Source organism: Neoarius graeffei, chromosome 25, assembly GCF_027579695.1.
Source record: "Neoarius graeffei isolate fNeoGra1 chromosome 25, fNeoGra1.pri, whole genome shotgun sequence".
Taxonomy (NCBI): Eukaryota; Metazoa; Chordata; class Actinopteri; order Siluriformes; family Ariidae; genus Neoarius; species Neoarius graeffei.
In genome coordinates this window covers 42,136,098-42,161,727 of record NC_083593.1, presented here as the reverse complement: position 1 = coordinate 42,161,727, position 25,630 = coordinate 42,136,098, and the positions used below count along the sequence as shown (strand labels likewise).

The window sequence follows — 25,630 nt, the reverse complement described above, 5'->3', positions numbered from 1 at the left end:
AGTGGTTAGCACTGTCGCCTCACAGCAAGAAGGTCCTGGGTTCGAGCCCAGCGGCTGACGAGGGCCTTTCTGTGTGGAGTTTGCATGTTCTCCCCGTGGGTTTCCTGCAGGCGCTCCGGTTTCCCCCAAAGGCATGCAGGTTAGGCTAATTGGTGGCTCTAAATTGATCGTAGGTGTGAATGGTTGTTTGTCTCTATGTGTCAGCCCTGTGATGACCTGGCAACTTGTCCAGGGTGTACCCCGCCTCTCGCCCATAGTCAGCTGGGATAGGCTCCAGCTTGCCTGCGACCCTGTAGGACAGGATAAGCGGCTACAGATAATGGATAGAGGTACAGATAGTGTCATTCCATTACACCCTTAGTACCTATTTAGAACAATAACGGTCCCATAAAACAATACAATAAATAGTCCTTCACACTGAAAGTGTGTCATGGTCCAGTGGAAATGCTGCTGCTAAAGGGACTGAAAGCTGAATTTATGTGGTAAGGATTCAGTTTACTCATTTGATCCAGACTTGTGTTGCAAATGTTGAGATTTTATTTTTTATTTATTGGGGGGGGGGGGTTAATTTGGGTTCAGCAGTCAGATGATCAAGTTCCTTCCAGTCTCCAAATAAGCGTTGCACCGTCAGTAACGCTGTCAAAGTTCATTGGTAAAATGACCAGCTTCGAGTCAGATTATCTTTTGTGACTCAGAGAGACACATGACAGAAAATTTCAACTGATTCAGACGTATACTTAAAACTATCTTGTGGTATTGAAAAAAATCCTGTGGCAAAGACCAGGAATTTTCATAAAAAAAAAAAAAAAAACAACAGTCTGACAGAGACACATTAAAAGCATGCCACATGACCCCCGCCAGCGTGTATTAACAGTGCATTGAAGACACTGAAACAACTGTTTCATTAATATGCATTTTTGTGAAACTGAATCAGAAATTGTCTGGGGCAAATGTGTTTAGTTTGATAAAGGCACTGAATGTTTTCTGGAGAGAACTGCAGAACTTACGCAATACAAAAAAAAAAAAAAACCATTGCTTTATTTTTGCAGATGTTCGTTTACAACAGAGACTTGGGACTAAGTGTTGAAACTGGAATGATTTGACATCCTGGAAGTAAGAAAATGTAGAAAAGCACTTCAGTATGTTTAGCTAAACATGGCTAACTTGATATCTAACGATAACATGATGCACGTCTGCTGATAAACAGATGCCTATTCTTTTTCTCCAGAGAACATTGAGACATACGTCATGATTTACACAATTACGCAAGAGGCCTCATTCTAGTGCTAGACGAACTTTTCCTTTTTGTCTCTAGTGACATCAATAGAACAGTTAAAAGTATACACTACCGTTCAAAAGTTTGGGGTCACTTTGAAATGTCCTTATTTTTGAAAGAAAAGCACTGTTCTTTTCAATGAAGATCACTTTAAACTAATCAGAAATCCACTCTATACATTGCTAATGTGGTAAATGACTATTCTAGCTGCAAATGTCTGGTTTTTGGTGCAATATCTCCATAGGTGTATAGAGGCCCATTTCCAGCAACTCTCACTCCAGTGTTCTAATGGTACAATGTGTTTGCTCATTGCCTCAGAAGGCTAATGGATGATTAGAAAACCCTTGTACAATCATGTTAGCACAGCTGAAAACAGTTGAGCTCTTTAGAGAAGCTATAAAACTGACCTTCCTTTGAGCAGATTGAGTTTCTGGAGCATCACATTTGTGGGGTCGATTAAATGCTCAAAATGGCCAGAAAAATGTCTTGACTATATTTTCTATTCGTTTTACAACTTACGGTGGGAAATAAAAGTGTGACTTTTCATGGAAAACACAAAATTGTCTGGGTGACCCCAAACTTTTGAACGGTAGTGTATATGGGCTTACTGGGAGTTGACACCTACAGTACCATAGAGTCCTTATTTCTCACTGCTTATCATCTCTGAGGTATGTTTGACAGCATCTGTGTTATTTACAGACCGGGGCATTTCGTAAACCCTAACCGTTAATCAACAGGGAACAAATGAATCTGCTCAGGCATGTACACCTACGTGTAAAACGTGATTACTGAGCAATTTAATTTTTATTATTGTTGACTGAACCTGCTGTCTGTGTGCACTCATGTATTGAAAGTCACTAATGTTCCATAATCTTTGAAATTTTAAATTTCTTTGAGAAGGAATACGAGCATGTTACTACACTATAAGGATAGGTTCTTGGGATAAATTATAAGAATGCATGTGATGGTCTATAAAACAGTCATTCTTTCTAAAGATGGCTAAAACCTTACTAGCTAATTGTAATTCTCAATCAGTGTGTCACGTTTTGATCAAGTTAATGGATAGCTGTATGCCATAGCTTTTTTTTTTTTTTTTTGGTGGGGCGGGTGCGGAAGACAGGGCAACCCAAGAACACCTGGTGACGCACGGTAGAGTCAGAAATGAAGACCCTGAGCCACACTTGGGGCACAGTACAGAAATTGGCCCAGGATAGACAGAATTGGTCATCCTTTGTTGCTGCCCTACATGCCAGCAGGCATAAGGGGCAATAAAAGTATGCCATAGAAAAATAAGCCTAATATATCATTTTCTAAATCACACACTGACTCAAAAATGTTTGTAATGCTCCTTTGAAACCAGGCTTGTGATTGAAATATGCAAGAGATGAGTAATGTTAGAAGAAGAAACCTTTATTCGTCACATGCACACTTCAAGCACAGTGAGATTCATCCTCTGCATTTAACCCATCTGAAGCAGTGAACACACGCGCGCACACCCAGAGCAGTGGGCAGCCATACTACAGCACCCGGGGAGCAGTCAGGGGTTCGGTACCTTGCTCAAGGGCACCTCAGCCCAAGGCCACCCCACGTTAACCTAACTGCATGTCTTTGGACTGTGGAGGAAACCGGAGCAAACCCACACAGACACGGGGAGAACATGCAAACTCCACACAGAAAGGCCCCCGCCGGCCTCGAACCCAGAACCTTCTTGCTGTGAGCCGACAGTGCTAACCGCTACACCATCGTGCCACCAAAAAGTTCTAGCAAAATAAATAAATAAAAACTATTTTAGTTCTGGAACGCTTACAGTTTTCCAGAAATACATATGGTCAACATTTTACTTTCTGAAATGTTTCCCAGGTCATCATGCTTTTTATTATACCCCTTTTTTTCTACCTCCTAAATTTTCTTCTTAAGGACTTTGCGTACTATATACCGTATATAACACCCACATTTATAATCCTGATATCAAAAAGAGTCTGCCTTATCTGGTTGAAAGGCAACCATTTAAAATTGTAATGCACTCACTCTTTTTGGTATTTTCCCCTGAGGGCTGATGGGCTTCAAGATCCCTAGGACACCCTTCTGTCTCTCACATACACACACATCAGAGACTCCACTTCACTCAGTTCTATGACTTCTGCAGCCCTATTAGTCGCCTGTAAACAAAGACGACTCAGCTGACCTAAAATCAATGCCTCCTTTTCAGTGAATTATTCACCGTTTGACCATTAAACAGCACCATCTGGAGCCGGCAGGGAATTAAGCCAGACAGGATATCCTTTAAAGGTTCTTCTTAACATTACTTTTTTACTCAAGATAATTAAATTATGGAAATTTTCATCTGGTAGCAATTCTGACCATACAATGAATAAAGAAAAAAAAAAAGCTTGCAATATATTCCATTTTCTTGGAATCTTCGGTATCTTGTGAACAGTGCACTAATTAAACGATGGTGTTACATTTATAAATAGGATTGAGTATTTTGTTCTTCCATAAGAATGGGTTTCTTATATACTCCACTTTCTGTGGTATCCTATAATTCAATCGTCATTGCTGTGGATGTGGAAAAGGTTTCATCTTAAATTATTTGTACCTGGGATCAGATTCCCTGGGTCAGAGTTCAACAGACCCATTCAAATCCATTATCCTTCACATCTTGTGTTGTATTCCTCTATTATGCATGATGGCCTAATGTGCAATGCTTCCTTTCAGCTCTGTGCTGTGTGCAGATTCTATACTCATGGAACATAACCCCTTATTATTCTTATCAGAACTGGGGGTTATGTTCCACAAATGGTAGCTCCATTACTAGTATGAGAAGTCAAGTGACCAGCGTTCATTTTAAGTCTTGATTTGTTTTCAGAAATCCTGCCAGATCACAGAGGATGACACTGAACTAAACAGCAGAAGGACCCCAGAGAAGAGCCTGAAGAGTGTCAGTTTCTTAGATCCAGTCAGTATTAGAAGTGGAGGTGAGATTGACATGGAGGTTGAGGTACAAACCAAAACCCAGCTTAACCACACAACAAATGCCCAGAATGGTGTGAAGCACAAAGGAGAAGCGTTGGATGAAGGAGAAGTTGCCCAGGAAATACGCTACCTTGATGAGGTTCTTGAGGCCAACTGTTGTGACACCGGAGCAGAGATGACTTCAAATGGAACTTATTCCCCTGTGCGCCAAGCAATATATGTTGATGGAAATAGGCCATCTGTTCACATTTCTGATGAATCATCCTCAATAAGTCATGAGGTAGTTGTAGAAGGAAAACAACAGACCACCTATGTTGAAGACAATCTGAACAGTTCTAAACCAAATGGTCATCCAGGAATAATGGGTGACTACCACCAAAGGACACCTGATAATGAAATGAGCAAGAAAGAGGCCAAATTTGAGCTCCGTCCTTTCTATGAAGAGAAAAAGCCATCCAAGCTTTTTGATACACCAGCAGAGAAAGAAGTACGGGTGAAAAAGGTCAGGCCTTCAGAGGAGATTGCAGAACTGGAGAGAGAGCGCTTGGAGCTCATTCGCGATCAAGCGGTCAAGAAAAATCCAGGAATTGCAGCAAAGTGGTGGAACCCACCACAGGAAAAGACACTGGAGGAGGAGCTGGAACCAGAAAAATTAGAGTCGCTAAGAAGATATGAAGAGCGGAAGCAGAAGAGACCTGAAGTAAACCAAGTACCACAACCGTCCCCTAAACAAATGGTCTCCTTTGTCCAGCCTGAAATTGGAAATAAGGAGGACATTGTGGTTCAAGGGATTGATTTTTCTGCAGCCCGCCAACAGTTCCTTCAGATGGAGCACAGTAAACAGCAACAGCCAGCCACAAAAAGAAGTGTGTCTCCCCAGATATACTCTGCCAAACCATTCTCCAGGACCTCGGACACTGATAGGTCAAGCAGCTCCATTACAGTCACAAGCCATGGTAGAGTCACCCTGGAGGATGGTGGGGAAATGAACTATGTTAAAACTGAAATGGCGTTTTGTAGTTCTGGAGATTCTCCCAAACAAAGCAGGGACGGCGACATTGAAGTGAAAAATGATGACTTTACCTGTGCCCGAGCAGTGATGACCATCCTCAAAGATGAAGACCCTGAGTTGCACCAGCGGTCCATTAACGTTTCCTGTCCTGCAGAGGAGATGGACTCTGGATTGGATGACCTATCGCTTAGATCTCAGGATACTACTATGCTTGAGACCTTTTCCAATGATTTCAGCATGGATAACATAAGTGACAGTGGTGCCTCCAATGAAATCATGAGTGCCTTCTTGGAGAACTCCCTTGGTGACGACTCTTTCCCCTCTACTCCACTGGCCACAACGCCAATTAATGGAAAGCTGGAGGGCAGCACCAAATCACCAAGTTGCCCCTATCAAACAGACAGGTTGACAGAGGAAGAACTTGAATACCATGCAGGTGTCTTGGTGCAAAATGCCATCCAGCAAGCTATTGCACACCAGACAAACAAATGGGAACTTCAGACCATGCAGCAGTCCTCCCCAATCCCAGAGAGACAAGAGGAGACTTCAGAACCTTCACCAGCAACACCTGAAGGGAAATCTCCTTACACACCACCTGATACACAGCCATCCCCTGTGGAAGAGAAGAAAACCATAGCTCCTACAATTACTGTACAGGTGCCTACAGCCCAAGCAACTTCAGTTATAACCGTGAATGCTTACAGGCCCCCAAGTCCTTCTCCCCCACCAAGTGAGAAGCCAGAGTTCAGCTATTTCAGCAAGTACTCAGAGGCAGCAGAGCTCCGAAGCACAGCATCTGTGACTCCTGCACAAGCCACAGAAGTCACCTCAGGGCCTTTCAAATTACGTTCACGCAAACAGAGGACTCTGTCCATGATCGAGGAAGAGATCCGGGCTGCCCAGGAACGGGAGGAAGAGCTTCGCAGGGAACGACAAGCCCAAAGCTTGCGTCCTAACATCAATCCCATTCACAAACAAAAGACCAACAGCCTTCCAGCCAAATTAGTCCTTAGTGGGAAGACAGCTCCAGGTAAGTCAGGTCTAAATTCTGTTCATAGTGTATATTATTACGGTAGCAGTTCTGCCTCTTCTGCAGTTTAAGTCCACTATTTGATGTAATTTTTGTGCTAGTCTATATTTCCTATATTTTATGGCCATGTAAGCCAGATCTGCTAATGCTATTTAATGAAATGCTTTCTACATTTTCATAGTTCTTCGGCGAACATCTGTAAAATACGTATGATGAGCTGTTTGAAATGACTGAAGGTAACCAAAATGAAATGGCCCAGAGGGGAATATTAAAAAATCACCGGTCTTATTTGACCCCATACCATTACCTTTAGACGAATAGCCACAGAGGACACAAGTCCAAGTCACAGATTTGTTTGAACTAAAGGATCATACCACCATATGCACTACTTTAGGATCCCACAGAAGGTAGCACCAAAACTTTGATCTAATTGGCAGTCAAGCCCTAAACTTGACAGCCATCAGCGACCACTTTTGAGTCATATTTCTAGACTGTCCTATTTTTTCAAGGGATGAGTTGAGTTTATTAAAATTGAATACATTTCCTCACAGGTCAGCAAGAATCCCGCTTGAGAACTGCTTTTGTGGGTAGCATTTAAAAATAAATGTAGCGTGCTCCATCTATCATACCACTGTCTGAAACAAATGACTGATTTGAGTTTGTTGCCTTTATTTGTGAGACTTCAATCTTATTTATTTGGCAGTAAGCTTTCAGAAAGTTTTTTTTTTATTGTATGTTGATGGAAAATTGTTAATATTTGTCTTTTTTTTTTTTTAAATTTAACAGTAAGGACTTTTCCTCTGGGCGGCACGGTGGTGTAGTGGTTAGCGCTGTCGCCTCACAGTAAGAAGGTCTGGGTTCGAGCCCCGTGGCCGGCGAGGGCCTTTCTGTGCGGAGTTTGCATGTTGTCCGCGTGGGTTTCCTCTGGGTGCTCCGGTTTCCCCCAAAGACATGCAGGTTAGGTTAACTGGTGACTCTAAATTGACCGTAGGTGTGAGTGTGAATGGTTGTCTGTGTCTATGTGTCAGCCCTGTGATGACCTGGCGACTTGTCCAGGATGTACCCCGCCTTTTGCCCGTAGTCAGCTGGGATAGGCTCCAGCTTGCCTGCGACCCTGTAGTACAGAATAAAGCAGCTAGAGATAATGAGATGAGATGAGACTTTTCCTCTTTAAAGCTCTATCAGTTACTGCCTTCTTGTGGTGGTAGAATAAATTGCACAACATTATTATGAATCCCTTCTGGTGTTACTTACCATAACAAAGGCTCAAGGTCATTAAGGGTCAAGCAGTGTTCAAGAGCCTCCAGTGCGTCCTTATTTTTATCTGTTTCAAGATAGGATTGTGCTTAAACGTAGGACGACAAAATGATGATTCTCTGGATCATGCTGGAATACTAAAGCTAAATTAATAGCGGTAATCAATGACAGCTTTAGAGACTTTGGGACAAATTATAGTTTGTCACTGGAGACTGTTGTTTTTCCTGTACTTAGAAAAATCATTACCATTTAGCAATGTTTTACTCAATTATTGAGGTTAATAGTCCAGTCATTGTAATTATAACAGATTGTAAACAGGGACATTTCAGCTGTACTCTACCTATTCGTTGTTTTACTGGAACATGATTTGACAGTTGTAATAGTAATTATCAATCATCTTTGATCAAAAACATTGAAAATTGAAGTTATGCTAGAGTTGCGAAATACCATAAAACAATCAAATTATTTAACAATTATTCACTGAAGGTAACGTGAATAATAACTGAGACCAAGTCGAGGTTATTATTCACCAATATTCACTGAGTCTAAGGCAGATAATTGCTTTAATATAAATACACAGGTGATCATTGTAAATAAATAAATAAATAAATAAATGTCCATTCATTATCCGTAGCCGCTTATCCTGTGCAGGGTTGCGGGCAAGCTAGAGCCTATCCCAGCTGACTATGGGTGAGAGGCGGGGTACACCCTGGACAAGTCGCCAGATCATCGCAGAGCTGACACATAGAGACAAACAACCATTCACACCTACGGTCAATTTAGAGCCACCAATTAGCCTAACCTGCATGTCTTTGGACTGTAGGGGAAACCAGAACAAACCCACACAGACACGGGGAGAACATGCAAACTCCACACAAAAAGGCCCCCGTCGGCCACTGAACTCGAACCCAGAACCTTCTCGCTGTGAGGCGACAGTGCTAACCACTACACCACCGTGCCACTTTTTAAATAATCATATTTTTAAAAAGAATTTATTTCAAACTTCAGAAGCAGCATGCAAATGTACTAAAGGCACGGCGCAGACTTGTGTCACTTACCTATGCTGAGTCACATAAAATACTTTGTTTTTAAATACCGGTAGATAAATCACAGTTCCAGCTTACCTTTGAATAGTTTTAGACCAAACTTCGTAGCATCTTTAGGAACAGCATTGTCTTTAAGAATTTCTAATCCTTCCTCACTTACAGCGCGACTGGCAGCCATTTTGCCGAGTCGCTCGAGGTGATTATCGAGAAATAGTCAGAATCTCTCAACTAGAAAACTTGGAGACATGGACGTATGTACTAGAGAGAACGGGAATGAAAGTCAATAGGGGCCAGACGGAGTACGTGTGTGTGAATGAGGGCGAGGACAGTGGAATGGTACAGCTACAAGGTCAAAGCAGAGGAGTTCAAATATCTGGGGTCAACTGTACACACTGCAAAAAATGATATCTTAGCAAGTGAAAATATCTTGAAAATAGTCAAAATGATCTAGCAATTTCCTATTAGAAGAATACAAGACACCAATTCTGAGATTATTAAACCTAGTTCTAGATTGCAACCAACTTATTCTAAGATGTCTTATCAAGTAAAATTCTCTGTCCATGCAGCAAGATAATTTCACTAGTGTTCAGTAATTTGCTCCTCAAATTCAGTTTTCAATTTTTTTTGCAGTGCAAAGTGATGGAGTGCGCAAGCAGATTTGAGACGGATGGAGGAAAGGAGGATGTCAGGAGTGATTTATGACAGAAGGTTGCCAGCAAGAGTGAAAGGGAAAGTGTACGAGGCAGTCGTAAGAGCAGCCATGTTGTATGGTTGTATGGTTTGGAGACGGTGGCTGAACTGAACCGGAGGTTGCCGAGTTGAAGATGCGGAGATTTTCATTGGGAGTGACAAAGTTGGAAAAGATAAGAAACGAGAATATTAGAGGGACAGGACACATAGGACGGCTTGGAGACAAAGTGAGAGAGGCGAGAGCGAAATGGTTTGGACACGTACAGAGGAGAGATCCAGGGTATACTGGGAAAAGAATGCTGGAGACGGAGTTGCCAGGTAGAAGGAAAAGAGGAAGAGCAAAGATGAGATTTATGGATGTGGTGAAGGAGGACATGAGGATGGTTGATGTGACAGATGATGATACGGAGGACAGGAGGAGATGGAGGGATATTGTCTTTTGACCAGTCAGCGCACGCAGTTTCCTATAAAATCACCTATGTATTTATACTAATTAAAAATCTAAAACAAATTTCAAGTAACAGAACAGTAAGACTACGTTCAGACTGCACCCTGAAACGACCCATATCCGATTTTTTTGTCCATATGCGACCTGTATCCGATTTGTTATTGACAATCTGAACGACACAGATCCGATTTTTTCACATGCGACCCAGGTCGCTTGGATATGTGGTCCTAATTCCGATGCATATCCGATATTTTCACATGCGACTGCAGTCTGACCGGACAGGTCGCATTCATGCGACCTACACGTCATCAACAAGAGACAAACGTCACTATTCTGCGTTGGCTAATCCCGCGTCTTTGGTGGAAAACAACAACATTTGTACAGTTTTCAGAATTTAAATAGACTTTTATAGAATTGATCAAGCTAATGGTGGATTTGGTAGGGACCTGGATGTTGATCTGTTAGCCTGATTAAATAAAACAGTTTCTATAACTGATTTATAACTTAAACCATCCTGTATTACAAGATTATAAGATTGTTCTGGAAATTTCCGGTAATTTGACACCTTCGGTCTCATTAGTCTGCTGCCCACATTAATCAGATTATTGTGTGAGTTCCGCCGCCGCCACAAAAACCACATCGACAGGTCTCGCCTCATCTCCATCGCAAACTGCACTGGTGTTTCTGCACCTTGAGCCAGCGCTGAGAGAAGTTGCAGAATTCAGCTGGCTATAAACAATCTAAATAAATATTTATAAAAATGTAGAAAAAGTTTATTAATATGACGAAATAAATATGTGCAAATTATTAAGCCTGAATTAAGAGTTTGGTAATACAGCGGCCGCATCCCAAATGACTGCCTACTGAAGCTCGAGTGCACTATATAGAGTTTAAAAATCCATTACTTCCTAGTAACATGTAGTGCACTTATATAGAAATTAGAGAGACATTTAGGAGTCAACCCTCGTTACCAGGCTACACGTTTTCAGTTCAGTTCATAAACAAAAACACACACGAGACCTCACACTTTAACACTAACCAGATAATTAAACAAAACAAAAATCATTAAACATGAAGAGTGCGCTTTTTTTTTGTTTACGTATTACGTAGATGTGCTTATTACGTGTCAATTTGCGCATGCGGGACACTTTTGGGTCGTTTTCCGTTCATATTGGAGATCGCATACAAGTCTCATATAATTGGTAATGTGAACGGCCTAACAAAAAAATCGGATTTCACAACAAATCGGATACGGGTCGTTTCAGGTTGCAGTCTGAACGTAGTGTACAGTAATATAGAGTATTTACTAATACAGCTTTTTACCGTGCTGCTATATTTAAGGTATAACAGTCTCAAAGATTTGTTGAGAACATGAGAAAGCCCTGGTCTATATGCCAACAATGTCCTTCAATTAAAAATCCTTCAAATTAAATGAGGAATGAAAGTATAAAGCTACAAGCAAATATTAAAAATTCTCTGCCCTTCTCTGCTTTCTGTGGTACGTACCATCAAGAATGTGTCCTACATTAGCTTGCTCATTTTCTCTCCTCAGTGTTATCTGATGCCGAAATGTGACATGACCAAGTGGAACGTACTCTCTGTTGGAAAGATGCCAGCACAGCTAGGATTCATTTATAGCTAGTGAGGAACAAATTCACTAACAGGAGTCTAGATCGCAGTAATAGTTATGATAAGAGCTTTCTCTGATTTTGTGAGTTCTCTCTCAAATTATGCTAACTCATTATTTGTTCTAGTCATCATCAAAACCTGCCCTCAATCTTGAAAAGCTTACTGAATAGCCCGAGACCGATGATTTCTGTTTAGGGTGTATTTTTACGATAACAAAAATCAACGTTTTGTATCTAAAGAAGAAGTGATTCAGCTAACTTTAGCGAGAAAAGCTAGCTGGTTGAGTAAGGCCAGTAAACATGATACTAACTGTTGGGTCCATTTGCTCCATTAGCATTACTGACCTACTCATTAACTTCTTTCACTTAACATCACTTTGCTTTTTTTTAACCTTCATTTACATGCTTTTCTACTTCCATTGGCTCAGGTAAAATTGAAAAGGTCCGTGTTGCCCCGCCAGTATCTCCAGCTTCTTCAGACGGTGCACTCCCGTCCCCTCTTTCTGATCTGGGGAGTGATGACTCGGGCGGAAGCCAGCGGCCTAAAAACTTCATGCAGACCCTAATGGAAGATTATGAGACACACAAAGTCAGGCGTCGGGAGAAGGCTGAGGACAACAGTGTGAGTTTAATAATGAACAGAAAAGCAGTTCTTTTGCATTATAGCAGTTTGGTATCTTCTCCAGCAGGGGTTCTTAAGTCCAGTGCTGGGGATCCAAAACACCTCACGCGCTTCAGGAAGAGCTTGATAATTAGGGCGTCGGATCAGGAGTGTGAGCAGTAGGAAGAATTACAACTCCGTGCAGGTCCCTGGAACTGGACGTACATCAGCTCTAGAGTATCAAAATCAACGGTACTGTGCAAAAGTCTTAGGCACCCTATGGTTTGTTTGTTTTTTTCATACAAACTTTGTTATAGATTTCTATTTTATGACTTCTACACCATCACATCAATACAAAAACATTTTAGAGTCCAAATGTTCGTTTTCCAGCACGAAATTAAATGTTACAGGGAAAAAAAAAACTTTATATCTCATCTCATCATCTCTAGCCGCTTTATCCTGTTCTACAGGGTCGCAGGCAAGCTGGAGCCTATCCCAGCCGACTACGGGCGAAAGGCGGGGTACACCCTGGACAAGTCGCCAGGTCATCACAGGGCTGACACATAGACACAGACAACCATTCACACTCACACCTACGGTCAATTTAGAGTCACCAGTTAACCTAACCTGCATGTCTTTGGACTGTGGGGGAAACCGGAGCACCCGGAGGAAACCCACGTGGACACGGGGAGAACATGAACTTTATATCTGAGCAGTATATTACATGAGACACCACTTTTCAGATTAAAAAAGAAAACATAACGAAGGCTGCTGGGTTTTGGTGCAAAATGAAGAAGCGAGTGTGACAGTCAAAGTGTCCAGAAGAACTGTGGCTGGTTCTGGAAGATGCTCAGTAAAACCTACAGCTCATTTCCTTATCAAACTACACTCAGTGTACCGGAGACTGCCCTTTTTTTTTTTTAGCAAAGGGCCGTCTCACACCAAATATTGACTTTGTTTCATTTATTACAGCTTAGTGTTTTTTTTAATGTCGAAACATTTCATTTCATTATTTTTAAGCCATTTTTGGTCTACAGCAGCATTCCTTTACATGCGCCTAAGACTTTTGCACAGTACTGTATTTAACTGTCTACAGTATGTCACAGGGTCATTCCTTTATTTCATTTCTTCAGCTCATTTAATAATAAAAGCAATTTACTGGAAGCAGTTGCATGTGTTTGCTTTTGGTTCGCTCGCTGACGTATTGCGGATGTAGTGCTTGCATTTTAAGCTTTAAATGAAACGCTCAGTGATTTTGGCCCATTGCCTCATTTGAAGGTGATGCAAGTCTGTGGCTTTAAAGGGCAATTCCTCTTTTACATTACATGTGAGCTGAAGGCTTTTCAGACAGGGAAAGGAGAGGGACTTTCCAGTTTCACACCAAAGAGAAGGAATCAAAACAGTCCCGGGCACATGAAATAAGTGTCTTTCCTTTTCGGTTTTAAAAAGGGTCTCTGGAAGAACTGAAATACACTACCGTTCAGAAGTTTGGGGTCACTTTGAAATGTCCTTATTTTTGAAAGAAAAGCACTGTTCTTTTCAATGAAGATCACTTTAAACTAATCAGAAATCCACTCTATACATTGCTAATGTGGTAAATGACTATTCTAGCTGCAAATGTCTGGTTTTTGGTGCAATATCTACATAGGTGTATAGAGATCTTGCAGTCACGTGACTGGAAAGTACACAGCCGCCATCTTGTCGGTAAAAAACACCGCTGAATACTGCTGCACTCGTGTACAGAATGGATCAATTTCAACCGACGGACTACACGGCTCATTTTTCTAATGAACAGATAACTAGATATATGTCTAAAATAAACGATCTACAGATTAGTGACCCTTATGGCTTACCGGATGGAGTTTTCATGACCGGATTTTGAACTGCCAGAGGTGGAACACCCAGACGTGTATAATTACCTCATTAACTTTCCCTGTTCAGTGGTGAAGCACTGCGTGCTTATAAATCTCTGGACAGTTATCTTTACAGAAATTCAGGATTTGTCAGCGACTCAGATGTGGCATCTTGTAAACAAGAATCCTCATTGGACGGGTAAGTCACTTAAGTATTGAGTATAGCACTGACCAGCCGATTATAGAATAGAATAAGGTAATTCCAGCTGTAATTCCAAATCGTCCATCTTGTTTACCATGGATCTGGCATTGGAGAGGTAGAGGCTTAGCAGTGGAGGTTTGAGTGGCTGTTTTCTGAGCTTAGTCAACAGGCCGGCTCTGCAGCCTCGCTTTTGCTTCTGCTCCCGGCGCCGCCTCCTTCGCTTTGCTTCCGATAACAATCCACGGAGACCCCGCTGGTCTCGCTATCTCGTCCGGAATGTTGTGCATGCGATGGAAATCGCTACAAACCGTCATTTTCTGCTGGAAACCAATGTCCAGTAAGTCCATACAGTTGTAGTGGATATTGAAGTGCGGTACAGGCGAACAACACGCAAAAATACACACAAAAAACATAAAAAACGTGCACAGGTAGGGAGAGCTTGTAGCCGCGGCCATTGTAGTAGAATTGTATATAGTAGGGTTTTCCAGAAGAAAAGGTAGAAGTAAAAGCAGAAGTAGAACCAGAAGTAGAAGGCGGAAATATGGCGTTTGACCGACAAGATGGCGTCTGTCACAATCTGGATCGGCTGTGACGTCACATGCAAGTGCTCCATAGAGGCCCATTTCCAGCAACTCTCACTCCAGTGTTCTAATGGTACAATGTGTTTGCTCATTGCCTCAGAAGGCTAATGGATGATTAGAAAACCCTTGTACAATCATGTTAGCACAGCTGAAAACAGTTTAGCTCTTTAGAGAAGCTATAAAACTGACCTTCCTTTGAGCAGATTAAGTTTCTGGAGCGTCACATTTGTGGGGTCGATCAAATGCTCAAAATGGCCAGAAAAATGTCTTGACTATATTTTCTATTCATTTTACAACTTATGGTGGTAAATAAAAGTGTGACTTTTCATGGAAAACACAAAATTGTCTGGGTGACCCCAAACTTTTGAACGGTAGTGTACGTTCGCGAACAGGGCATGTTATTGCCATCCTGTTTTCTAATGTGTTCATCTTATACTGGGATCCCACTGAAGCAGATTGCTTTATTTGCTAAATTCCCCTTGCACTAAAATGCATTGCACCTCATTATGATAATAAAATGACTATTCAGTGTTCAGGTTCTTTGTTTATTCAGTGTAACTCAAACACCAGTTTATTATTTAAATCTTTATGCGTTAGCTACTACAAATGCAGAATTAAAATATGCGCAAATATAAATCCTTTTTCTTGTGTTGAGAAAACATTTAATATCATATTAGGAAAATGAAGAGCACTGTTCTTTTTTGTGGACAATTTGCTTTTCTAAAGCTGCTCTCTATTGCAAGTGTTTTTCATTGACTAACACTTCCTCTTTCCTTCTTGTCAGTATGCGCGTCTATTGCTCGCTAAAGATGTTACATCTGAGGTACTGGTATTTTGCTTGCCTGAAAACTTGACGTGTCTTTCTCATCACATTATTGCATGTCTGAGTTTTTCCACTGGCGTTTTACAAACGGGTGTAGCGTTTCTGTGGTGTCGAACACTTTGACATACGAGAAAAGTTATCACCTCAAATAATGATTCATTTCGTGTGCAGTATCATTTGTGATACACAGTGCCTTACATCAGTATTCGCCCCTTTCCATATTTTGTAGCGTTACAACCTGGAACCACAATGGACTTTACTATTTGATTTACACAACATGTCTAACAGTTGAAGGTGTTACAAATGTTATTAAACAGCAGATATTTGGTTGTTGCATAAGTGATTCCCCCCGGGTCAATACTCGCTAGAACCACATTTGGCTGCAATCATCTTTGTCCCGTTGGACTGCATTTATGTATTGTTCTCTTGGATGGCAGATGTTTGCCTCACTCTCAAGTCACTTACAAACAGGAACAGGTTTTCTTTTGGGATTGCCCTGCATTTTGCTCAATTCAACTTGGACTCAACCCTGACCAGTTCTCCAGCCCAAAGCACAAAATGATGCTCCCACCACCATGCTTCATGATGGAAATGGTTTCCTCAGGGTGATATGCAGTGTTGGGTTTCCACCAAACATAGCACTTTGTGGCAAAGCCAAAAATTCAAAATTTGGTCTCATCAGACCAGAGAACCTTTTTCCACATGTTTAATAATTCTCCAAGGTGCTTTTTGGCAAACCCCAAGCAGAATTTCAGGAGATTTTTTTTTCCAATAAAGAGTTTCTTACCACTCTTCCATAACTCCCAGCTTTGTGGAGTGTCCAGAGTATATTTGTTCTGTAAAGAGCTTCTCCCATCTGAGCTGTAAATCTCTCCAGGTCCTTCAGAGTTATCCTTGGCCACTTCTCTGATTGATGCCCTCATGGACGTTTGGTGGATGGCCTCCTCTAGGCAAAGGCATTACATTGCATGGCATTTAGCAGACGCTCTTATCCAGAGTGACGTACAACAAGTGCAAAAGTCAGGTACATGAAGTGCTGAACTTCTAGACAAGAAAGTTCTAGTGCCAGCTGAACAAGTGACAGCAATACCTAGTGTAGTATGCTGTTGAAATTCTAATAGTCAAACAGCCAAGGAAACAAACCAACCATATCAAGTATAACTAAATCGAGAACTCAAAACAGCTAACCCCAGGCTAGACCATACACAGCCTGCGTTGGTCTACAGGTGGGTCTTCAGTCTGAGCTTGAAGGTGGTCAGGGAGTCGGCAGTTCTGACCTCAATGGGAAGGTCATTCCACCAACAGGGAACCAGGACAGACAGCAGCCTTGAGCTGGCTGGGCAGGAGCGGAGAGGAGGAGGGGCCAGGCAACCAGTAGTAGCGGAGTGTAGGGGCGGATCAGACTCTGGAGGTATGCTGGCCCTAACCCCTTGAGAGCCTGGTAAGCTAGCACCAATGTCTTAAATTTGATGCAAGCTGCAATAGGTAGCCAGTGCAGGTTGGCAAGCAGAGGGGTGACATGGGCATGGTTGTGCCATCTTCCTTCCATTTTGTAATAATGGGTTTCATGGTGCTCCAAGGGATGTTCAAAATTTGGGATTTTGTTTCGGACCAAACCCAGACGGATTCTTTTCCAGGCCATTTTCTGAGACTCGTTTTGATACCTCCTTGGTCTTCATGATGTTTGTTCAAGTATGTTTCCTAACAAATTCTGGGGCCTTCCAGGAATAGGTGTATTTATATTGAGTTCATGTGGCAATTTAATTGCACACTGGGGTAAACTCCATTCAGCTAAGAATGTGTCTTCTGATGGCAATTTGTTGCATCAGAACTAATCTAGGGGTTTCACCTATGCAATCACAACATTTATGTTATATTGACTTTTCCCCCCACTTCTATATTTGGACTTTATGTAGAGTTTCATGACATTCCAGGTTGTACAACTAAAAAAACGTGGAAAAGTTCAACAGGAATGGATACTTGTGCAAGGTACTTCATTATTATGAGCATGCAATGTACAGACCCATTATTTTTGAAATGTTGTGCAAAGTGTTTGCTCCTTGTTAACTCAAAGGGAAAAGATCATCTGTTGCCTGTTCTCCCTAAACCCCCTTTCCATTAACCCTGTCCAACATCCTCACTTCCCTCATATCACTGACTCACAATAATGAACAGATTGTCCAGTCTCGTGGATCATTTTACCATTCTTCAGTATGTAACATTTCAGCAAATGCTATAAAAGGTTCAACGCAGCAGAGAAACCCGTGATTTATGTCCTTGTATTTGCAGTGCTAGGTTTATCGTGCAAGTCTTATTGTAGACAGTATAGTTTGGACTGGACATTCCAGTTCATTAGAAAAACAATACAATGACCCCTGTGATTGTAAGATCTGGTGAAAGATCGAAACGGCCCGCCTGGCGTTCTGAAGCAGCAAATCTGTTCTTCTGCATTGTTTGTAATCAGCCTGTACAGCTTGTGTTTACACTTACTCAAGTCTGGATTGTGTGCTGTGGAGTGGATTGTGTGACGTGGAGTGGATTTACAGCTCCCCAGCTGCTACGGAAAATTAGGCTCAAAGAGTTGGAGTGTTCAGTATGTAAATATATAACATGTATATCAAAACCTGGGATGTGCATGTGGGACCATGTTCAACTTGTCATAAATATTACCTTTAATTAATTAGAGTCTATTTTACCTACTGCTTGAATAACCTGTTAAGTCAGGATTGGAAAAAAAAACTGTAGATTTGTTGATATCTCAGTGACGTGATTTAACCTGTTGGTGAATCATAATGTTAGGGACATAAAATTCATGATCTGTGTATCTATGCACCAAAATACCCACACAATTTAATAACCGAAAATTAAAGTCGCCCATGTATTTAAAAAAGGACCAAACTGATGTTAAAGTGAAATAAACTCATTGACAGGTTGGTGTGAGGCAGCATGACACAAAGTTGATTATTTTCCAAAAACAGCAACATCCTCACAAAAAGCTTTCATTCTTCTTATACCACAGAAATTTGCACACAATTAAAATGTGATTTATTAAATGACCGATGTGTCATCTGGAGCATCCCTGAAACAAGTTCATTTCTGTTATAGTTTGTTTTATATCCCTCATCAAAAAAAATTCCTGCGTAGGGATTGGCCAAGGATGGCTCACGTGACATAAAATAGTTCCACCATTGATTAATGTATCCCGTGACATCCAAAAAAAAAATGGATATAATGAGAGTCAGTCATGGTATATCCTGGATATGCCATGAACTGATGTCGCAATTTCAAGCTACGGTATATGGCCGACTCGAGTCACAGCTGTGGCTCCGTGAGCATTTCTGCGTGTGTAGATCCACGTATCATGATCATGCCTAGCAAGGTAGGTGATAGCATGGTACATTCTACAGTACATGCGCAGGTCGAAGGTTGCGCCGATGTAAACAACAAACACGGCTGCCTTAAGTGAGTTTATACCAAGATTCAATCTTAACACTTTTAGTTGGGAATTTTTTGATGAGGGATATAAATCTAACACACCATGCACTCGGAGGCATCAGGAATTATGGATTCTCTTCAGTGACTGGCGTAGTACTACTGTATTTTCAGAGAGGCTGTGCCCTTCAGTTACCTCAGAGAATCCATAATTTCAACCGGAGCTTCTCAGTGCATGGTATATTTGATTAATAGCAGCTATAAAAAAAAAAAAGTCCCTGATTAGCCTCTCTTTTTCTTAAAGTTAATAAAACAAACACAAGTCATGATGTTAAAAAGAAAGCACAAAGACGTCTGCTCTGAAGACTTTACTGTGGCAGAAAACCTACTGATTGTTACAAAGTACTCACACTGGAGACTCCTTCCAAATGTGTCCTTGTAGAAATCTTCACAATATCAAATGATTATACAGGACCTGTCTATGACAATTTTTTAAAACTCTGTTAAACTTACATAGATGATAATCTACATAACGGCATAAGTCCGTTACCACAGAAAAATTAGCGCATTAATAAAAACTTGTAATTTACAACCAGAATTGCTTTCGAGAACTTGGTAGCAGACCCTTTTTGAAAACTTATTAACACCTTGGAGAATTCAAAAGCACTGTGGTATAAAACAGTTGAACGTATTGCAAAGTCATAACGTTTTGTGTTCACTCACCGACACGCGCCAACACCATCTTGCTCTATGTGTTGGGGACAGGTTCTCGAGGCGACGCGAGTCACCCGCAGGAAAAGTAACATGGCTCTACGATGGGAAGCAGGAATCTACGCCAACCAAGAAGAAGCTGAGGAGGAAGAGGAGGAAGAGTAAAGCCAGCTCCATATTAAAAAAAAACAGGAAGAGTGAGAGTAAACCAAACACATGTTGGAGAAAACCACAAGTATTTATGCTGAGTATATGTATATTGCAGGAACAAATAATCATTGGATCTCCAAATGATCACCACAGAAGATCATCCAATCATGTAGTAAGATCTGTGGAAAGGTTCTCACTAAAAACTCAACGCGATGACAATTTGGTATCCAAATATATTATTGTGCTTTCTGTCTCTCTTTAGTTTCCAGCTTTTTTTTTTTTCTTCTCAGTTGATGTGTGCAGTACTTTGGGACATGTGCAAAGAGAATGCTGAATTTGATTTTCGGATTGCTTTTCAGTTTTTTATGGTTCAGTATATAAATTGGCTTTGAATTGACCACGCCAAGTGATCCGTGTGTGGGTTTTCAAGTGTTTCAAGAAAGATTTTGTATGAAGACTTGTCAGAAGGTGATGTGAAGTAGTTCTATACATTGAAAAGGACATTTTGTATTCAGATGGGAGCACTTGTTCCTACGTTAAGTATTTCAGGTAGAGTTGGTTATGCCAGGTCTGGTTTTTATTAAACTTCTGAGGAGTTGATTTGGCAATACGGTCACAAATTCAGTTTATGCTATTTATATTACAGAATAGTAGCACAACATACATACATACATTTTATAGCACAATAGATCCAAATAGATGTACAAGTAATTAGTTCCTGTATATAATTTACCATACTGGATTAAACACCCACTGAAAATGAAAGTAGGTCAGAGACTGGTTTGGCTTGAAGAATTGTGTAAAGAACTTGTCGTAGAACAGTCATCATATTGTCCAGGTTTGTAAATGCACAATAGTATTCAGTCAAATAAATAAATAAATGCATTTCATTTCGAAAGCTGATTTTTAGCAGCCAGCCCAGACAGGAAACAGATAAAGGAATAAGAGCTGGGTTGGCAGTATACCATGGTCAACTGCAACCTAAACCACTTAAACCGCAAACATGCATGTGAACTGCATATGCTGTTCCAGTTTTCATGTGTTTTCCCCTTTAACCAAACTCCTTTTGTATTGTGTGGCTGGACACACCAATCTTATAATAATATGCATGTTATCGTGTGCGATAGAATGTACGTAAGATATATTGAACTAAGTACAGCCAGGGTTGCCAGATTGAGATGAACAGACACCACCATCGCAGTTTAAGACACAAACCCCAACCATCCACTGGATTTTTGTTTATACAGTAGGCCAATAATGAAGGAAATCCCCCAATCTGGCAACACTGAGTGTATACAGTGTGCTGTGCACCACATACAAGAGTGATGTCGGATTTTATCTTGTGTAAATGAAGAGGACATGCCAGGCCATGATATACATAGAAATACCAATACAGGGGTTTCGAAGCACTATCAATGAAAAATGAATTCCTTACACCAGAACACTTTACCCAATCCCTCTCTCTCTCTGGAGTTTTATAATAAGTAAACACTTTATTAGTGAGCTATATGAACTGTTTCTCTTTTGTACTGTGTATTTGCCTTGTTTTAGCAGATTTGATTAGAATGTGTAAATGCAATAGAATGCGGTGAAATAATGTTATATGAATGCTTTGTAGATAATTATATACATATGAAAGTGGGACATGTTTCTTAACAGGAAGAGAAAAAAAAAAGCCACCAGCAATTTGAAGTACATTAGAAAAGCAATGTCAGATATGACATCCATCCAGGCTGATGGTGGACACAAACACATCAGCAATAAAGGAAGAATTCATTGCGGAATAAAACAGAAACGCCCTTCAACAAAAGTTCACGAGACATTCTTCTTGATATCAGCTTTGAGGCCTTGTTCCACCAACAAGGAACAAAGCTATGGATTTTATTCCTGAAAGGACAACCGTTACGAGAACGCTCGTTCAGCAGACTTTTGCGAAAGCTTTTTCCATGGTTTTTTTTTTATACTTATACTATAATACATGAAAATGCAGTATTTAAATACCTGTCCTTATAATAATATTATAAGAAATGTGTTTTTAGATGTTAGACACAAGTGTGAGTGCAAACCCACCATTTTCTTTCAGACTGCACCCTGTGATGTGAATAAGCAAGACAAGATAAAACTCTGTACTGAAGTGACCTTGTTGGTCCAGTGGTAACAAGTTTCAAAAGTATTTCATTTGCTGAAAATCTGACAAAGCTGCTTTCACAGGAACTTATCTCATAGAGCAGAAGGCTTCAGTCTTGTATCATGATACTAGAAGCAAACTAGAACAATCTATGATGGTGATCTTTAGTGTTATCCATGTGGTTGGAGGCTTTCTATTCCAACCAAGCAGGAGCCACACCTGATTTCACTTGTATAATCAGTTCACCTTGGTCTCCCATCAATTACCAAGTGTGCCTCCAGTTTGGCTGGAATGAAAGCCTGCAATCAGATGGAAACCATCCCTGTGTCTGAAACCACTCACTACTCACTGGTGGACTGTATAGTGAGCTCGCCATTTTGTCGTGCTGTCCGAATGTATAGTGAGAATTATTGCACCCTATATTGTGGACTCATAGTCTCCCACAATGCATTGTGAAAAGTAGTGTACAACCGATGGTCACTAACCAAGCAATATATACCATCATGATAGATAGATAGATAGATAGATAGATACTTTATTAATCCCAGAGGGAAATTCAAGAAAATCATGCATTGCAGTCATGCTGAAAAAAAAAGCGTGTTGGGGTGAATGGACGGAGGAAGAAACACATTAGAAATAGACATTCACGTCCAATTAAAAATAGTAAGAGAATAGGAAAAAAAGAGCTAAAATGAAATAGAAGAATAAAAATTCCAGTGCAGAGCGAGGAATTAATCAAAAGCCTCAAATCTGATTGCAGGGATGAGAATGAAAAATATTTTAAAAGTCTGAAAAAAGCCGGGGGTTTGGGGGCTGCAGGCATCCAGCGGGGCCCTGGGCAGAGCCCTGGTGGGGGCCCAGGGGCCGGAGCTAATGATTTTTGGCTATTTTTTTTACCCCAAAACCATTAATTTTATCAGCAAAAAGTTGCAATTTATTTGGAAATAAATTCCCCTTCTTGGTGGACTATCAGGTGAAAATGATTAATATGGTACAAGAGACTTGTTTTTAATCAATTCACATTTGATGATTTCAAAAAATCAATGCACCTTTTAATATAAACGAGCTCTACAGTATTATATTTCTGCATTTTTGCTATTCATGTCTTTGAATACTCTAATCCTTTAAAATGAAGTGCAAACCAGAAAAAAGTTCCATCATATAATTCTCTTAAGCTTTCTTCTGATGTTATCACGGTCGCAGGGGGTCTTGCATATTAAGCAGGCAACATTCAACATCACGTATCACTTCCCTTTCAACTGTTGTGTGTACTAACTAGGTTTTATCTGGACAGGATGTTGTGTAATGTAATACAGATACCATATGGTCAATTTGAAGATCAAGATGGTGATTTTGAATTAAAGAACAGGCATTTACAATGGGCATTACATATTGGAAATTTTTTTTAAATCAAAAACTATAAGTTCATCTCGGCCTAAAAAATTTGGGCAGACGCTCCCGCGCGGCACATGCCAGCAATCCCCCCCTTATGAAATGAGCAATAAGTAGGAGAGTTATACACGGTATCATACCTAAAATTTTATCAGAAATATAGATATGATACTATGATTCTCCCCAACATGCTACATTAGATAAGCTAACCCCATTTATTAAAGATACACACTTATATATGACATGTATTTGAGATATACAGGGATAGAGAGATTATATATGTACACACACACTGTGGCATTGATTCGTGCGATATACATTATAAATATAATGAATCATTGAACAGGCAAAATAATTTCCGACCTACCTTTGTGTTTTTTGGTGTATATGTGAAGTTTGATAGTCCTTGCCCCTCTACTAGCGTAGTTTATCATGTCAGAACACAATGAGCAAAGTACTTTTCCTGAGACGTCTATTTTCCGGATGTGATCACCGAGCTTCGTTGTAACAGTCTGCTTGTCGATCTCGCCATTCAGTGTTCTGAATGGCGATTGCAAGCCACGCGTGGAGAGCATGCGTACTTGTGTTTATACACTGCACGCGATGGGATTTCCCGAAAATTCTACCGCAAATAAGTCGAACATTGTCGCAAAAGTGAATGTTAATTACGACATGTCGAAAGACTCGAGTGTGTTAACCCGGAGCCCACCAAGAATCAAGACGTTATAAGGTGACCATAGATCGTTAACCATCCCCCCCCAAAAAAAAATTTCTCAACGGATTTACATCGATCTCAGAAACGATCATTTTGGTCTGAAAAAGTCGGAAATCCGCCGATCGGCGGAAAATTCTCATCCCTGTGATTGAATAAAAGGCAGCGGCAAAGAAGAAAGGATTCAGCCTTGATTTAAAAGAACTGAAAGATGCAGCAGACACATAATATGGATTATTATTAGTATAATATGGATTTATTATTTTGAAAACCCACCAGCCGACTGATCTGGCACCTTTTAATTGTGCGACAGTAATGACATAAATAACAGTGCGACGGAGTAGCATCTGAAAGGTTTGAGGGTTTTTTTTTTTTTTTTTCATTTTACCAATGAGCTCACTGTATAGTCCTCTATACAGAATTCCCTGTGTAGTGAACAGGGAGTAGTGAATGAGTGAGTGATTTCGGACACAGCCCATATTTATGCTCAGATCCCTGTCGTAGGTTGTTCCAGTATGGTTATATCATCACAATAGTGGATTCTTGGATTGTGTGGTATAGTATTCTGGCTGGATCTGACAGCAGGCAGTGAATGAAGCACATCAGACCCCATTTAAAGACGTGTTTCTTATTGAGATATTTCAGTGTTCTACCATATATGACCTGATAAGTAGGCAGATATTTTGAATAATATAAGAGGGAAATATTTTTCTTTGTGCAGTGAACTATTTACAGTGTATCTATGAATGGGATATAGTTTTATGGAGGCTGGCGCTTTATTACCATGTATGTGCATTTTTGCAAGTTATAGCCTTTTGTGTGTGTGTGTGTCTGAGAGCGTGCATGTGTGCTTGTGAGCATGGGTGTGTGCCTCTCTAAGAAATTTTAAGATTTCCAGGAATATATGCAAACGTCTCCATGACCTCCTGACCAGCAACTTGTGTGCTAATTAATTGCCATATATAAACACACACACACACCTGAGCAGTTTGGAGTAGGTAAATAAAAATTAATAAATAAGTGTTTTTCAAGCTTTCAGGTGGTTGTGACTGGGTTGAAGCTTTGACAAAATACTTACAAAGTCTGGAAACAAAGCTTCGTTTGCTTTATTATGGCCTGGGGCTATGTTAGGTAATCATATGTAGTGTAACAGAAAAGAGGGCATCAAAGGAAACCTTAAACAGGCAGAGAAGCTCTATAATACATCCCGTTATTAGCAATAGATTTGGAGTGTATTTGACTTTTTCCAGTGCATGATATTTATACTGGGGAAAGAAAAAAAATCTGATCAACCAGTAGATCAAAACCAGTCAGAACTGCAGGAAATGTATCTTCTCTGAAATTGTTTCGATGACCCCCCTCAGTCCGCAGGTACACACAGCACAGGCAGTACCTTGAGATTAAAAAAATGACACTTTGGAATATGTTATTATTTAAAATAAATTGTTCATACAGTGTTGCTCTATTTGCGAATATACTCTTCAAAAATTGGAAGCCACTTATTTTTGCAAGTAGCTTTTCATTCTTTTTTTTTTTTTACTTGTGAAGTGGCAAAGCGCTCATGTTTTTTTTTTAAAAACCGCTGTTAATTTGTTAACCACTTATTGTATGTTAATATATTCTGCTTATGTTTTATAGTAATTGTAAGGCTTACACTTAAACGCATATATAATTATTTTCTCATT

General features: G+C 40.4%; 1 protein-coding gene across 4 annotated transcripts in view; it reads left to right on the top strand.

Annotated features, from left to right (window-relative positions):
* LOC132873358 (A-kinase anchor protein 2) overlaps positions 1–25,603 on the top strand; it is a 176,567-nt gene extending 150,964 nt beyond the window's left edge. For 2 of the 4 annotated variants that reach the window (XM_060908840.1, XM_060908839.1), the window contains 3 exons: positions 4,143–6,291; positions 11,789–11,982; positions 19,618–25,603. In XM_060908840.1, the coding sequence (XP_060764823.1) occupies positions 4,143–6,291; positions 11,789–11,982; positions 19,618–19,728 (2,454 nt within the window). In that variant the 3' untranslated portion in view covers positions 19,729–25,603. Of the gene's footprint in view, positions 1–4,142; positions 6,292–6,472; positions 6,889–11,788; positions 11,983–19,617 lie in introns of those variants that run through there. The other 2 variants (XM_060908841.1, XM_060908842.1) reach the window with 2 other exon arrangements.
* The last annotated feature ends 27 nt before the right edge of the window (positions 25,604–25,630 follow it).